Below are 12175 nucleotides of genomic sequence, written 5' to 3' on the forward strand. Positions count from 1 at the left end.
CTGAGAGGGAGCAACATTAATGCTGTATCAGGGTGATCAACCATTCTGGTTTGTCTAGGACTAATGGGTTCCCCAGAATGGAGGACTCTTGGTGCTAAATCTGGAGAAGTCCAGGCAAACTGGGATGGCTGGTCATCATAATGGCCTGAATCTAATCATGGGGAAACACCAGACACATCCAAACTGAGAGACAGTTCACAACACAACTGACCTGTAGTCTTCCAAAACGTACAGGTTATGAAAGACAAAGGAAGACTGAGGAACTGTCCAAGATTAATGGAAACTAGAGATATGACAACTAAATACAGTGTGAGACCCTGAAAAGAACCCTGGAGGGGTGAAGGATGGGGTGTAATTGGACAATTGATAAAATTTGAATATGGATTGTGTATTAAGTAAGAGTAATCTATCAATATTAAATGTCCTGCTTCAGACAAATATCCTGTGGTTACGTAAAAGTCTGTTCTGAGGAAACATTCTTAAGTATTTACAGATAAAGAAGCATTATGTATGTAAATTACTCAAACTGTTCAGAAAAAAAAAAAGAGAATGCAAATTACCTACCAAAACTGGTTAAACTCACATTATAAAGTCATAATAAAACAATGAACCAAAATGTAGCCCATTTAGTGAAAATGATGCCTCAGACCACAGGGCTTCAGTCCTTTCAGTTTTGAAAAGGTGGCTTCAGTCTTTATCATTAGTTCTAGTTGATAGCATCAGAGGTCTAATCTATAAAAGGTAAATTAAATATCATAGAGTAGTGTTTAACTCTGAGGGGGCAAAGGACTACAGAGTTTTGAGTATAGCAACAATATTTTATTTCTTAAAAAACTAAGGGAAGCAAGTATGATAAAATGTAAAGATATGATGAGGTGGTGTAATAGGTTCAAGCTTATTTGTATGTTACTTTCTGCATTTCTCTACATATGTAAAATGTTCTTTAATATTGTATTTCATTCACTGTACTGGCACATGTTTTCACGTTTTTGTATCTCTGAAATCAAGATGCATCTTAAGAATTGATAGAGCCGGGCACGGTGGCTCACGCCTGTAATCCCAGCACTTTGGGAGGCTGAGACGGGCAGATCATGAGGTCAGAAGATCGAGACCATCCTGGCTAACACGGTGAAACCCCGTCTCTACTAAAAATACAAAAAATTAGCCAGGCGTGGTGGCAGGCGCCTGTAGTCCCAGCTACTGGGGAGGCTGAGGCAAGAAAATGGCATGAACCCGAGAGGCGGAGCTTGCAGTGAGCCGAGATCGCACCACTGCACTCCAGCCTGGGCGACACAGCGAGACTCCATCTCAAAAAAAAAAAAAAAAAAAAAAAGAATTGATAGCATGTCAGAGTCAGTCAGTAGCATCTTTTTCTTTCTTAACTGTATAAAAATAATGGTACACCTTACAATTGACAGCCTCTTAGATACAATGAAATATGGTAATTTCTTGTTAACTGTAAATTACTACAAACATTTTTTCCCACTCCCACCAAAAATGAAAATTAAGAAAAAAATGAGCAAATATTTGGTAATATACTGACAGCAGCATTACTCTTTTCGAAGATCTCATGTGCCAGTAATTTTAGAGGGCCACAATACACTCCAGACTTTGCTGAGAAGTATTTCTGGATTGCGTGATAAGTCTTTCCACTGTTTGTGGGGCCTGAATGAAATATTATCTTCCGCTGCATGGCTCTAGCATCTGGGTACCTAAAACATGAGTAGGTAAACAGCTTAATCCATTAACCTCAAAATCCAACCTGGCAAAGAAAGCAAATGAAACAAATTCCAAATGAAATGTCCTCTTAATATTCACAAGATCAAGTCTTTGAAAAACTAAACAATGGGTTTCATATCCACATTAAAATAATGACTGGTCTCCAAGAACGGCATTTACTAACTAGAGGACAGAAAAACCCAAATGCAAATTAATGTCTTGGATATTTTTCCCATTGTACAAATCTCTTTTTCTCAGCGGTTACTAAAAATAAATTTAAGCTGCTATCAGTTCCATACTATGTTCACATCATTCCCACAGCTGTAAACACACGACTCTAAAAGCAAACATTCCCAGGCCCCTGGATTCCAACATACCAAATATAATAACGGAGTCTTCTACCTCTGGCCATAGTGCAATAACTGGCACTAGACTTGCCCTCCCACTAAAAACAAGTACAGGTGGGGCATGGTGGCTCAAGCCTGTAATCCCAGCACTTTGGGAGGCCAAGGCAGGAGGATCACCTGAGGTCAGGAGTTTGAGACCAGCCTGGCCAACATGGTGAGACCCCGTATCTATTAAAAATACAAAAATTAGCCATGTGTGGTAGCACACGTCTGTAATCCTGGCTACTCAGGAGGCTGAGGCAGGAGAGTCACTTGAACCTGGGAGGTGGAGGTTGCAGTGAGCCGAGAACGCACCACTGAACTCCAGCCTGGGGGACAGAGTGAGACTCTGTCTCAAAAACAAACAAACAAAAAAAACAAGTACAAAGCAGGGCAAAATACATGCAGTAAATGTGTGGGGACATGGGCCACAGGCAGTGCGGGACTGCAATCCTTGAAAGAAAAGAACACTTGGGATGAGCCGTACTGCACCCCAGCAAGGCACAGGGAGGCGGAACCCAAGCAGAATATGACAGTCCCACTGAAGTGAGCAGCAGAGATCAAGCTCAGAGCTGCTTCAGCAGCTAAAATGTGAAGAATAGAGTGTGGAAGAGAAGGATGCATAGAAGGAGAGCCCAGAAGTCTGTGTGGGGGTTACCTGTGAGTTCCTGGCCAAGGGCTGGGCTAACCATGTACAACGTAAGAATCGGCAGGGTCTAGGAATGAGCAGCCTACCAAGTGTTTGAGTGGAAAGTCTCAAAGATGTCTCAAGGGCTAGGGGATGTTGCAGTTCCAGCCATGGTGGAAAGAAATTAACACCCAGGCGCTCAGCTAAAACACCAGGAAGGCCATAGCTTAGACTTAAGGACAACACCCTTAAGTCAGGGCTATTCTAGATCTGCCCTAATAAAACCTAAAACCACACTCAATCCGGATCAAGGTGAGATACCAGTGAATTGCCTAAAAGAGTTAACTGCCTCTTTTTATTTTAGGAAAACAACCTAATCCAGACTCCTTATAATTTGTTATCTAGAATACAATAAAAAAAAATAATGACCACGAATCATCCAAGATTAGAAACTGAAAATTTCAAATCCACAAATGGAGAAACTAACCAGTTAGGTGGTATTCTTAAGTCACTGATTTTACGTAGATCATCCTTACAGTCCAACACAGGAAATATTTGTTTGGCATGTCTCAAGAAAAATGGAAATAAATCATCCTCATGAGCTGGAAAATAAAACACTGTATTAACATGTGCAGTCTACATAAAATTTGTAACTAAATTTAGTGAAATCTTTTTTTTAACAAGCTAAGTTGCGGGGGCATTGCCAGGGTAAAAAGAAAAGTCCTCTCCGGGCACAGTAGCTCATGTCAACAATCCCAGCACTTTGGAAAGCTGACCTGGAAGGATGGCTTGAGCCCAGGAAGTTGAGGCTACACACTGAGCTGAGACTGAGCCACTGCACTCCAGCCTGGGTGACAGAGTGAGACCCTGTCTCAAAAAAAAAAAAAAAAAAAAAAAGGAAGAAAAGAAAAAAAAGTAGAAAAGTCCTGAAGTTACGGGCCTTATCCTTTTCTGGGATCCTGTTTTGTCTTAACGTTTTCCCTTTTAATTTCATTTATATTTTCAGGAAATTGGCTAGCAACCACCACGTTCTACTCCTTTAGTACAAACAGGCAAAGATTAGCACTGGCAAAAGTTAAATTAAAAATAAAGAACCTAGACATGTATATTACAGAGATGAAGGCGCAAACATTTTTTAAACTTCAAAAACCACAGACAGGCAAAACATGTGTTTGTTCCTCAGCAAGAATTCTCCACATCTTAGTGGCTCTGAGAGGAGGCTGGGGCATGTCCCATTCTGTGTTGTATCCTCAGTGCTGGGCACAAGGTACAGGTCTAAGAGTCAAATACATAACCAAAGCCAAACTGCCTGTGGGAATAAAATTATGATATTTTGACTTTTTTTTTTCTTTTATAGCAAGAACTTTGTCCTGATGTGAGGGAGAAGGAAGCCAGTGGCGAAAACAGATGGAATCTGCTATGCACTAATTCTAACTTGTGTGAGAGCTTATTTCACTGGGCCCCAGTCTTCCTCCAGTCTAAGACATATGGGTGATGTAATAACTAGCTCAGGGACCCAATATAAAAGCAAACAACCTAGAAGTCATCCTGTCAAAGCACTGAATTATTTACAGAGGATGTTACCAGACCCATTCTAAACCAAATAAGCCCTTCTAGAGAAATGAGCATGAAGTATGAGAAGAAATAGAAGGTATGTTCAACAGGATTTTAAAAAGTCTCTAAACACTTGCCTGCACCGAAGCAAATATCATTCAAAACAATGTGAATGTCCACATCCAGGGAATGAGACTGCATAATATAATTTCTAAAGCTTATGAAAGCTTGGTGGAAGAGACGAGCTGTAGAAACACAAAATGAAAAGATGTAAGGTGTAGTTCTCATTTTAAAAAGCACACAGACACACCACACCAAACTCATCAAAGAGTCTTTTTGTTTTCTTTTTTTTTGGTAGTACAGCTGGTTTATTACAATCTGGGGTAAAACTGCAGTCCTAGCACAGCATGAAGGAAGGCCGCACCTGCAGCTCCTCTGCTGTGCAGTATGGCTCACCAGGTGAGCCTCGCCAGTCTCCCACTCAGCCAAAAGCAAAGGGCAGGGACGTGTCTCCAGACTAAAACAGCCAGGTCACACAAGGGGTCACACAATCCTGACCAAGCTGTACTGTAAGAGGTAATAAAATACCTCCATGAAGATGTTTTGGGCCTTACCATCAAGTCCATAATCAGCACTCAGTTTCTGAATTTCTTTCCTCTTGTAAAATTTGTCTAAGACCTTCTTTACTTCATCTAGAAGAGAGATGTGAAAATTTAACGTTTCCTTATCTTAGATAAATGCTGAAAAAAAGCAAAAGAAACTTGAAGCAGTAACACTAAAGGCAGCAGTCTAATGAGTGTTGCAAGAACTAGAAGGTTTTAGTTGATCCTTCTTTATGAATTGATATGCGATGGGAGTGTTAAGAAAAATGATCGAGTCGGCCAGGCACGGTGGCTCACGCCTGTAATCCCAGCACTTTGGGAGGCTGAGGCGGGCGGATCATGGGGTCAGGAGATGGAGATCATCCTGGCTAACGTGGTGAAACCCCGTCTCTACTAAAAATACAAAAATTAGCCGGGCCTGGTGGCGGGTGCCTGTAGTCCCAGCTACCTGGGAGGCTGAGGCAGGAGAATGGCATGAACCCAGGAGGCGGAGCTTGCAGTGAGCCGAGATGGGCCCACTGCATTCCAGCCTAGGTGACAGAGCGAGTCTCCGTCTCAAAAAAAAAAAAAAAAGAAAAAGAAAAATGATCAAGTCAAATAATGCAGCACCCTGTTATACCACAGAGGAATGAGCAATGCACTCCAAGATCAGAGGCAGCCTCAAGCCTTCACCAGGCCACTTACAGGTAGAGAGCCACACTGTCATTCACTTATAACCATTCTGCACATCCAAACAGTGAGCAGCTAAAACACATCCAGAAAGAAAACCAATATAGCAAGGACCAGATTCTCATGCTTAAGGAAGCCAGGCTGATCTTAAGTTTGAGGATGATGATTTCAGAGATAAAAGATTACACTTGTTTTGTGCTAGATGGCATAACTAACGACAGTGGGAGCAGATTTCAGTGGAATTTATACAAGAACTTCCTAACAATTAGAACAGTGAAAAGTGAGAGCTCCTTGCCAATGGAATTACTCAAGCAAGGATTAGATGACTGTCAAGGGTGACGGCAGAGAAATGTCTGTGCTATTGGGAGATAACATGCCACTATGAATCAATAATCTTACAGGTAAAAGTATTTTAAACTAATCAAGCTGAGATTGTATTATGGTTGTATATGTTAAAATACTACAGTATTATTCAATAAACATTTTACTGACTCAGTCACACACTATGTATTTCTAGGAGGAGAAGCCACAATGAGGACACAGCCTTTACCCATGAAATTCAGAAAGGCCAAGTGACCTGTATTTTTACCTTTCACAAATGTGCCAACCACATTTTCACACAGTCCAACACACACAACGCTCATTGAAGAAATCAAGCCTGAACGAAGCATTCCACTAATAAAACTTTGACAGAATGAGGAAATTTCAGAATCACTAGATCTGCCCACAATTAAATAGGAGATACACATACACACACAGAGAGAGTGTGTGTGTGTGTGTGTGTGTGTGTGTGTGTATTTATATTTCAGATCACAGGCAGATTTCTGGGTCTCTGTTACTTTGTGCCGAGTAGGAACAACAGTTTCTTTTTTTCTTGGAGACGGAGTTTTACACTTGTTGCCCAGGCTGGAGTGCAATGGCGCAATCTCAGCTCACCGCAACCTCCGCCTTCCAGGCTCAAGAGATTCTCCTGCCTCAGCCTCCCAAGTAGCTGGGATTACAGGCATGCATCACCATGCACCATGCCCGACTAATTTTGTATTTTTAGTAGAGACAGGGTTTCTCCATGTTGGTCAGGCTGGTCTCAAACTCCTGACCTCAGATCTGCCAGCCTCAGCCTCCCAAAGTGCTGGGATTACAGGCGTGAGCCACTGCAGCTGGCCAACAGTTTCTTGGTATCAAGGGTAGAAAAACCAATGACAAATAAAAGACTGGAAAAAGGCACATGCCATTGCTTGGGAAAATTCTGCTGACCTATAAACTCGATACAAACTAAAGACAGATCACATTTATTTAGAATTAACCTATTTTCTGTGACTAATACTACGGTGTTATATAAGATTCATGCTGCTTTACTCAAATTAAAATGCTTCCAAAATGTGAAATTTCTCATTATGCTAAGTAAAAGAAACCAATTACAAAAGACCACATACTATATGACACTATTAATATGAAATACACAAAACAGGCAAATCAACAGACAGAATGTGGATTAGTGGTTATCTGGAGCTAAAAAAAAAAAAAAAAGATACTGGGGACTGGGGGACTAGAGAGTGACTTGCTAATAGATATCAGGTTTCTTTTCAGGGTGATAAAAATGTTCTAAAATGAAATTATGGTGATGATTGTACAATCCTGCAAATATACTAAAACCCAGTGAATTATACACTTTTAAAGGGTGAGCTTTCTAGTATGTAAATTAAAATTGTATCTTTCTTTTTTTATTTGAGACAGGGTCTCACTCTTGTCACCCAGGCTGGAGCGTGGTGGTGCAATCTCGGCTCACTGCAACCTCTACTACTATCCAGGCTCAAGCAACCCTCCCACCTCAGCCTCCCAAGTAGCTGGAACTACAGGCACACACCATCGTGCCTGGCTAATTTCTGTATTTTTTGTAGAGACAGAGTTTCGCCATGTTGCCCAAGCTCATCTTGAGCTCCTGGGCTCAAGCGATCCACCCTCCTGGGCCTCCCAAAGTGCTGGGATTGCAGGCGTGAGACACTGCGCCCAGCCTAGTCTTTTTAAAAGAACATTCTGACTGCAGGTAGAGAATGGAATGGAGGGATCAAAGGCATATGAGGAGACACGTAAGGGGCTATACGTGCAGTCCAGTCAGAAGATGGCATTTTAGACTAAGCTGGTTGCAGTGGAGAATGAGGGAAATGAATGAATTCAATATTTATGAGGTAGAATCAACAAGACTCATCAACTGGGCTTTCTCTGATTGTTAGATGTAGGGGTGAGGGATGGGAGAACAAAGACTACCAGGTTTTGAACTGAGCACCTGGAGGAGCAGGCTGAGGGGAAGGTAAGTTGTCTTGACACGCTAAGGTGAGGTGTGTGTAAGAAAGACAAGTGGAGATACCTGGTAGGCAGCAAGATATATAGGTCCAGGGTGAAGGAGAGAGGTCCAGGGTAGAGACAAAGATCTGAGAGGAATACTGAATTCGTGAGGGGGAGAGAGAGAACGAAACACCCCATAGAGAGCACAGAATAAGGCAGCAAGGTGACGCAGGACAAAGCCTTTAAGTACCTCAACTTTTTGGGCTATGAGCAGGCAAAAGAGATTGAGAAGTGACAGCTTCTTGTCCTGATTGCTAAGCTAAGTGGAAATCTGACACCTTAACCACATGGCTATATCACAGTGTAGTAATTCACCATCTTCTGTAGCCCCTCCTGCCATGCTGAAAAATCATTCTAGTAAATTCAACATCTGGACCAATCCCAGTCAAAGGAGATGAAAAATCACCTGGCACACAGACCCAATGAAGTATCTAAGGATTCTCCACCAGAAGAAAATCTAGTGCTGACAAACCCATGTCTTTATTCTGTCTTCTTACAGGAAGCAGCAAAGACATTTACATTTTCAGGTGAATTGGAATAGCTGCAGAAAATAAGAATTTATCAATATTTGAATACAATAAGGCAAATTATCTCATCCAAATTACCTTACGCCTTCAAATAATATAAAATAAATGGAAAATTGTTCTTTAATGGGTAAACTATTGTTTGAGTTTCAATTCTGCAAGATGAAAAAGTTCTCACCTATTTCACAACAATGTCAATATACTTAATGCTAGTGAACGATGTGCTTAAAAACAATTAAGACTGGCTGGGTGCAGTGGCTCAGGTCTATAATCTCAGTGCTTTGGGAGGCCATGGCAGGAGGATCCCCGGAGCCCAGGAGTTTGAGACCAGCCTGGGCAACATAGCAAGACCCCATCTCTACGAAAAATTAAAAAATTATCCAGGCATGGTGGTGCACACCTGTATTCCTAGCTACTTAGAAGGCTGAGCCAGGAGGATTGCTTGAGTCTGGGAGTTGGAGGTTACAGTGAGCTATGATCATACCACTATACTCCAGCTTGGGTAACAGAGCAAGACCCTGTCTCCAAAAAAAAAAAAAAAAAAGTAAAGAAAAAAACTAAAAAAAAGTTTAAAAGAGTAAATTTTATGTATTTTTACAATTTAAAAATAAATAATAATATAATTACATTATTAAAATAACACATTCTCTGCTATGGTTGTGAATGTCTTCTCCAAGACTCATATTGAAATTTAATTGCTATTTTAACAGTTGAGAGGTGGAACCTTTAAGAGGTGATTAGGACATGAGGAGTTTGCCCTTGTGAGTGGATTAATGCCATTATCACAGGAGTCAGTTATCACAGGAAAAAAAGGCTAAGTTCAGCCCCCTTTCTCTGTCTCATAGACTCATTTGCCCTTCCACCTTCCACCACGTGATGATGCAGCCAAAGGCCCTCATCAGATCCCGGCTCAGAACCATGAGTCAAATACACCTCTATTGTTTATAAATTACTCAGTCTCAGGTATTATGTTATAACAGCAGAAAATAAAAACAGTCTCCCAACTCCAAGTAAAGTGAAAGGCCTTGCTTAATACTGGAAGAATATGTCAAAAAATAACATATACTGTGAGTTCCATCACATGTTTAATGAAAGTACTTCTGCTCTGAAAAACATATTGTAGTCCACATTTTAGATTTACAATAGGAGGCACCAATGTCGCTTGTTGAAGTGAGACATTTCTCCTCCTATTCCTGGAGACAATTCTGGATAGCATTTCCTCAACCTCCCAGTTTCATATGGTCAGAGGAAACTCCCTTACCTCCCTAATCATCCCGAAACTCGCCTTGAAAACATTCACATGCCTCTCTGTCAACAAATCCATCCAAACTTAAGTTTTGCTGAGCAAAGCCCGCTGCCACTCACTAATGCTACCCTCTTCTTTTCTCTCTGGAGCCGGGGACACTCTGCCTCGTTCTAGACCTTGTCATGTTCTACCTTGTATTACAGTTCACTTTCCATACACGTGTCCTCCCCCACGATACCGTTACGTTTCTTAAGAGGGGATCTGGATCTGAGTCTGGTTCCTCTTGGCAACCACCACACAGCCTAACAGCGTGGTATGAGTCGCCACCTCCTCAATGACAAAGAATCCTAAAAGAAGTCTCCGCTGGCTTTTCACTGCCACATCCCATTCGGGGGCGGGAGAGAAACAAAGAATGCAAGAAAGAGCGGGCGTCCACCTAACAACTCAAAAAAAGTCAAATCTTCCCAACACATGAGTGTTTAAACCATTCAGAGAGCAGGACAGTAAAAGCGAAAAGGCCGCTTCTGGGATGAGGCGTTAAGAATTAATCAGACACAGTCCCAAGCTGTTTGAAGGGCTCACACACCAGCGAAGGAGGCAGACACTGAGAGGCACGATGACAACACTCGATGACATCTCGGATCCCCAGGGGAAGGGGATGTAGCTTCCTCCCAACCAGCCTAGGCCCAGCAGACACCACCCCCTGCCGCCCTCAGTAGTTCCCAAACTCACTCTTGTCCAGAGGCCGGGTTAGCTCGGCCCCGACGTCGCCATCGGCTCTGGGGCCCTGAGGTTTCACAGTCAGGGGCACGAACAAGGACGTGTTTGGTATTTTGGAGCCACCGGAGGCAGAGGAGGAGGCGATGGCAAGGACAGAAACTTGCCCCAGAACCCCGGGAAAGGGCCCAAAGTGGGGGCGAAGGGCAGAGCAGATGGCTGCCCGGTGGCCAGCCTGGCGCCCCGCCGGGAGCCGAGCCCACAATAGGGCACGGGAGAAGGACATCGAGGCCGCAGGTTCTACAGGGTCCGGCAGCAGCCGCGGACACTGCGGCGGACAGTGACGCGCACCTCCAGCACCTGCTGTCCGGAAAGACCCAGGCCGAGCAGGTAAGCTGCCCGGGAAAACGCCTGATTGTTAAGGAAAAAGCCGTGCCGTAAGGGTGTTCTTTCAGGGAAGAGGAAGATTAGCAGGGAAAACCACTAGAGATAATTCTCGTTCTCTTTCTCTGTTTTGTTGGTGATTGGGACCAGCTTTCCCTAAAGAAGGGAAAATAATCAGGCATCTTTGGGATGTCATAGATGAGCGGAGGGGGCCTGTTAGTCGTGTCACGTGATGCAAACTAGTACTTTGGTAAGCAAGTGTCCAGAAGCACGTGGGTGAGCAGTGAGAGAGTGGTTGGTGGAGCAGTGACTGCGAATGCTCAGAGTACGAGTGTGTCTTGCGGACTCAAACACTAAATAACATTTCCCAAAAGTTTCTTGCATTGTTAACCGTCATTTCCTGATATGGTAACGTTAGCGATAATAACTTGGTATGCCCCTCAGAAATGTTGCTAAGAAATATTGTTGCACTATTAAACCCCTTGTATTACGTAAGTACTTTTGCTTTAATGTGAGCAGTTTGTGTACATCATCCTAGCAGCTATGACCACATAGTTGTGACCACATGGCAAAAATACGTGCTCTGTACCCCAGCCGTAGTTTAGTTCCATTGCATTTGTTGAATACCGTGTCCTCATGTGAGGCTGCAACATGTTAAATTCAAAATTTAACCCGGGCGTGGTGGTTCACGCCTGTAATCCCAGCACTTAGGGAGGGCGAAGCTGGTGGATCATCTGAGGTCAGGAGTTCGAGACCAGCCTAGCAAACATGGTGAAATCCCTCTCTACTAAAAATACAAAAATCAGCAGGGCGTGGTGGTGCACACCTGTAATCCCAGTCACTAGGGAGGCGGAGGCAGGAGAATCATTTGAACCTGGGTGCCAGAGGTTGCAGTGAGCCGAGATCGGGACACTGCTCTCCAGCCTGGGCAACAGAATGAGACTCCGTCTAAAAAAAAAAAAAATTCACAAGTTTAGCATCTCCACATCTCTTTATACTTACATCATTAAGATCTTACAACTCGAAGGAACGTGTTATGTAATATACAATACTGTATGTCTAATAGGATTCCAGTAACAATTTGCCACGTGTCTTTGATTCACAAAATAATTTTTAAACATCAGGGATACAAGGAGAAAGTCCTTTGCTTTCAAAGTTTCTGATCTGGTTTTGGTAATAAGAACAGTACACGTTAAATAATGCACTTATTACTCTAATAGACTAATGGCAGTTCAAAGAAAGGAGCAATTTTAGAGTGGTAAGGAGATTTCTGCCAGACTTAAAAGTAAAACATATAGAGAAGCGGTAAGTAAATTCTAGTCGGAGGAAACGATGTCAGCAGAGGCTTAACTAAGGAAAAGACATATTGAAAAAAATTTAAGTAACAGAGTTAACGCAGACCT

At 42.6% G+C, this 12175-nt stretch overlaps 1 protein-coding gene across 3 annotated transcripts in view; it reads right to left on the bottom strand.

The window, feature by feature from the left end:
* Positions 1-10742, bottom strand: part of SUPV3L1 (Suv3 like RNA helicase) — a 28896-nt gene extending 18154 nt beyond the window's left edge. The window contains exons 1-5 of one of the 3 annotated variants that reach the window (XM_063727082.1): positions 8308-8414; positions 4902-4979; positions 4425-4532; positions 3221-3335; positions 1544-1712 (exon numbers count right to left, since the gene is read on the bottom strand). In XM_063727082.1, coding sequence (XP_063583152.1) covers positions 1544-1712; positions 3221-3335; positions 4425-4488 — 348 coding nt within the window. In that variant the 5' untranslated portion in view covers positions 4489-4532; positions 4902-4979; positions 8308-8414. 3 annotated transcript variants of the gene reach the window in all.
* Positions 10743-12175: the final 1433 nt, after the last annotated feature.

This window comes from Pongo abelii, chromosome 8 (genome assembly GCF_028885655.2).
Source record: "Pongo abelii isolate AG06213 chromosome 8, NHGRI_mPonAbe1-v2.0_pri, whole genome shotgun sequence".
Classification (NCBI taxonomy): domain Eukaryota; kingdom Metazoa; phylum Chordata; class Mammalia; order Primates; family Hominidae; genus Pongo; species Pongo abelii.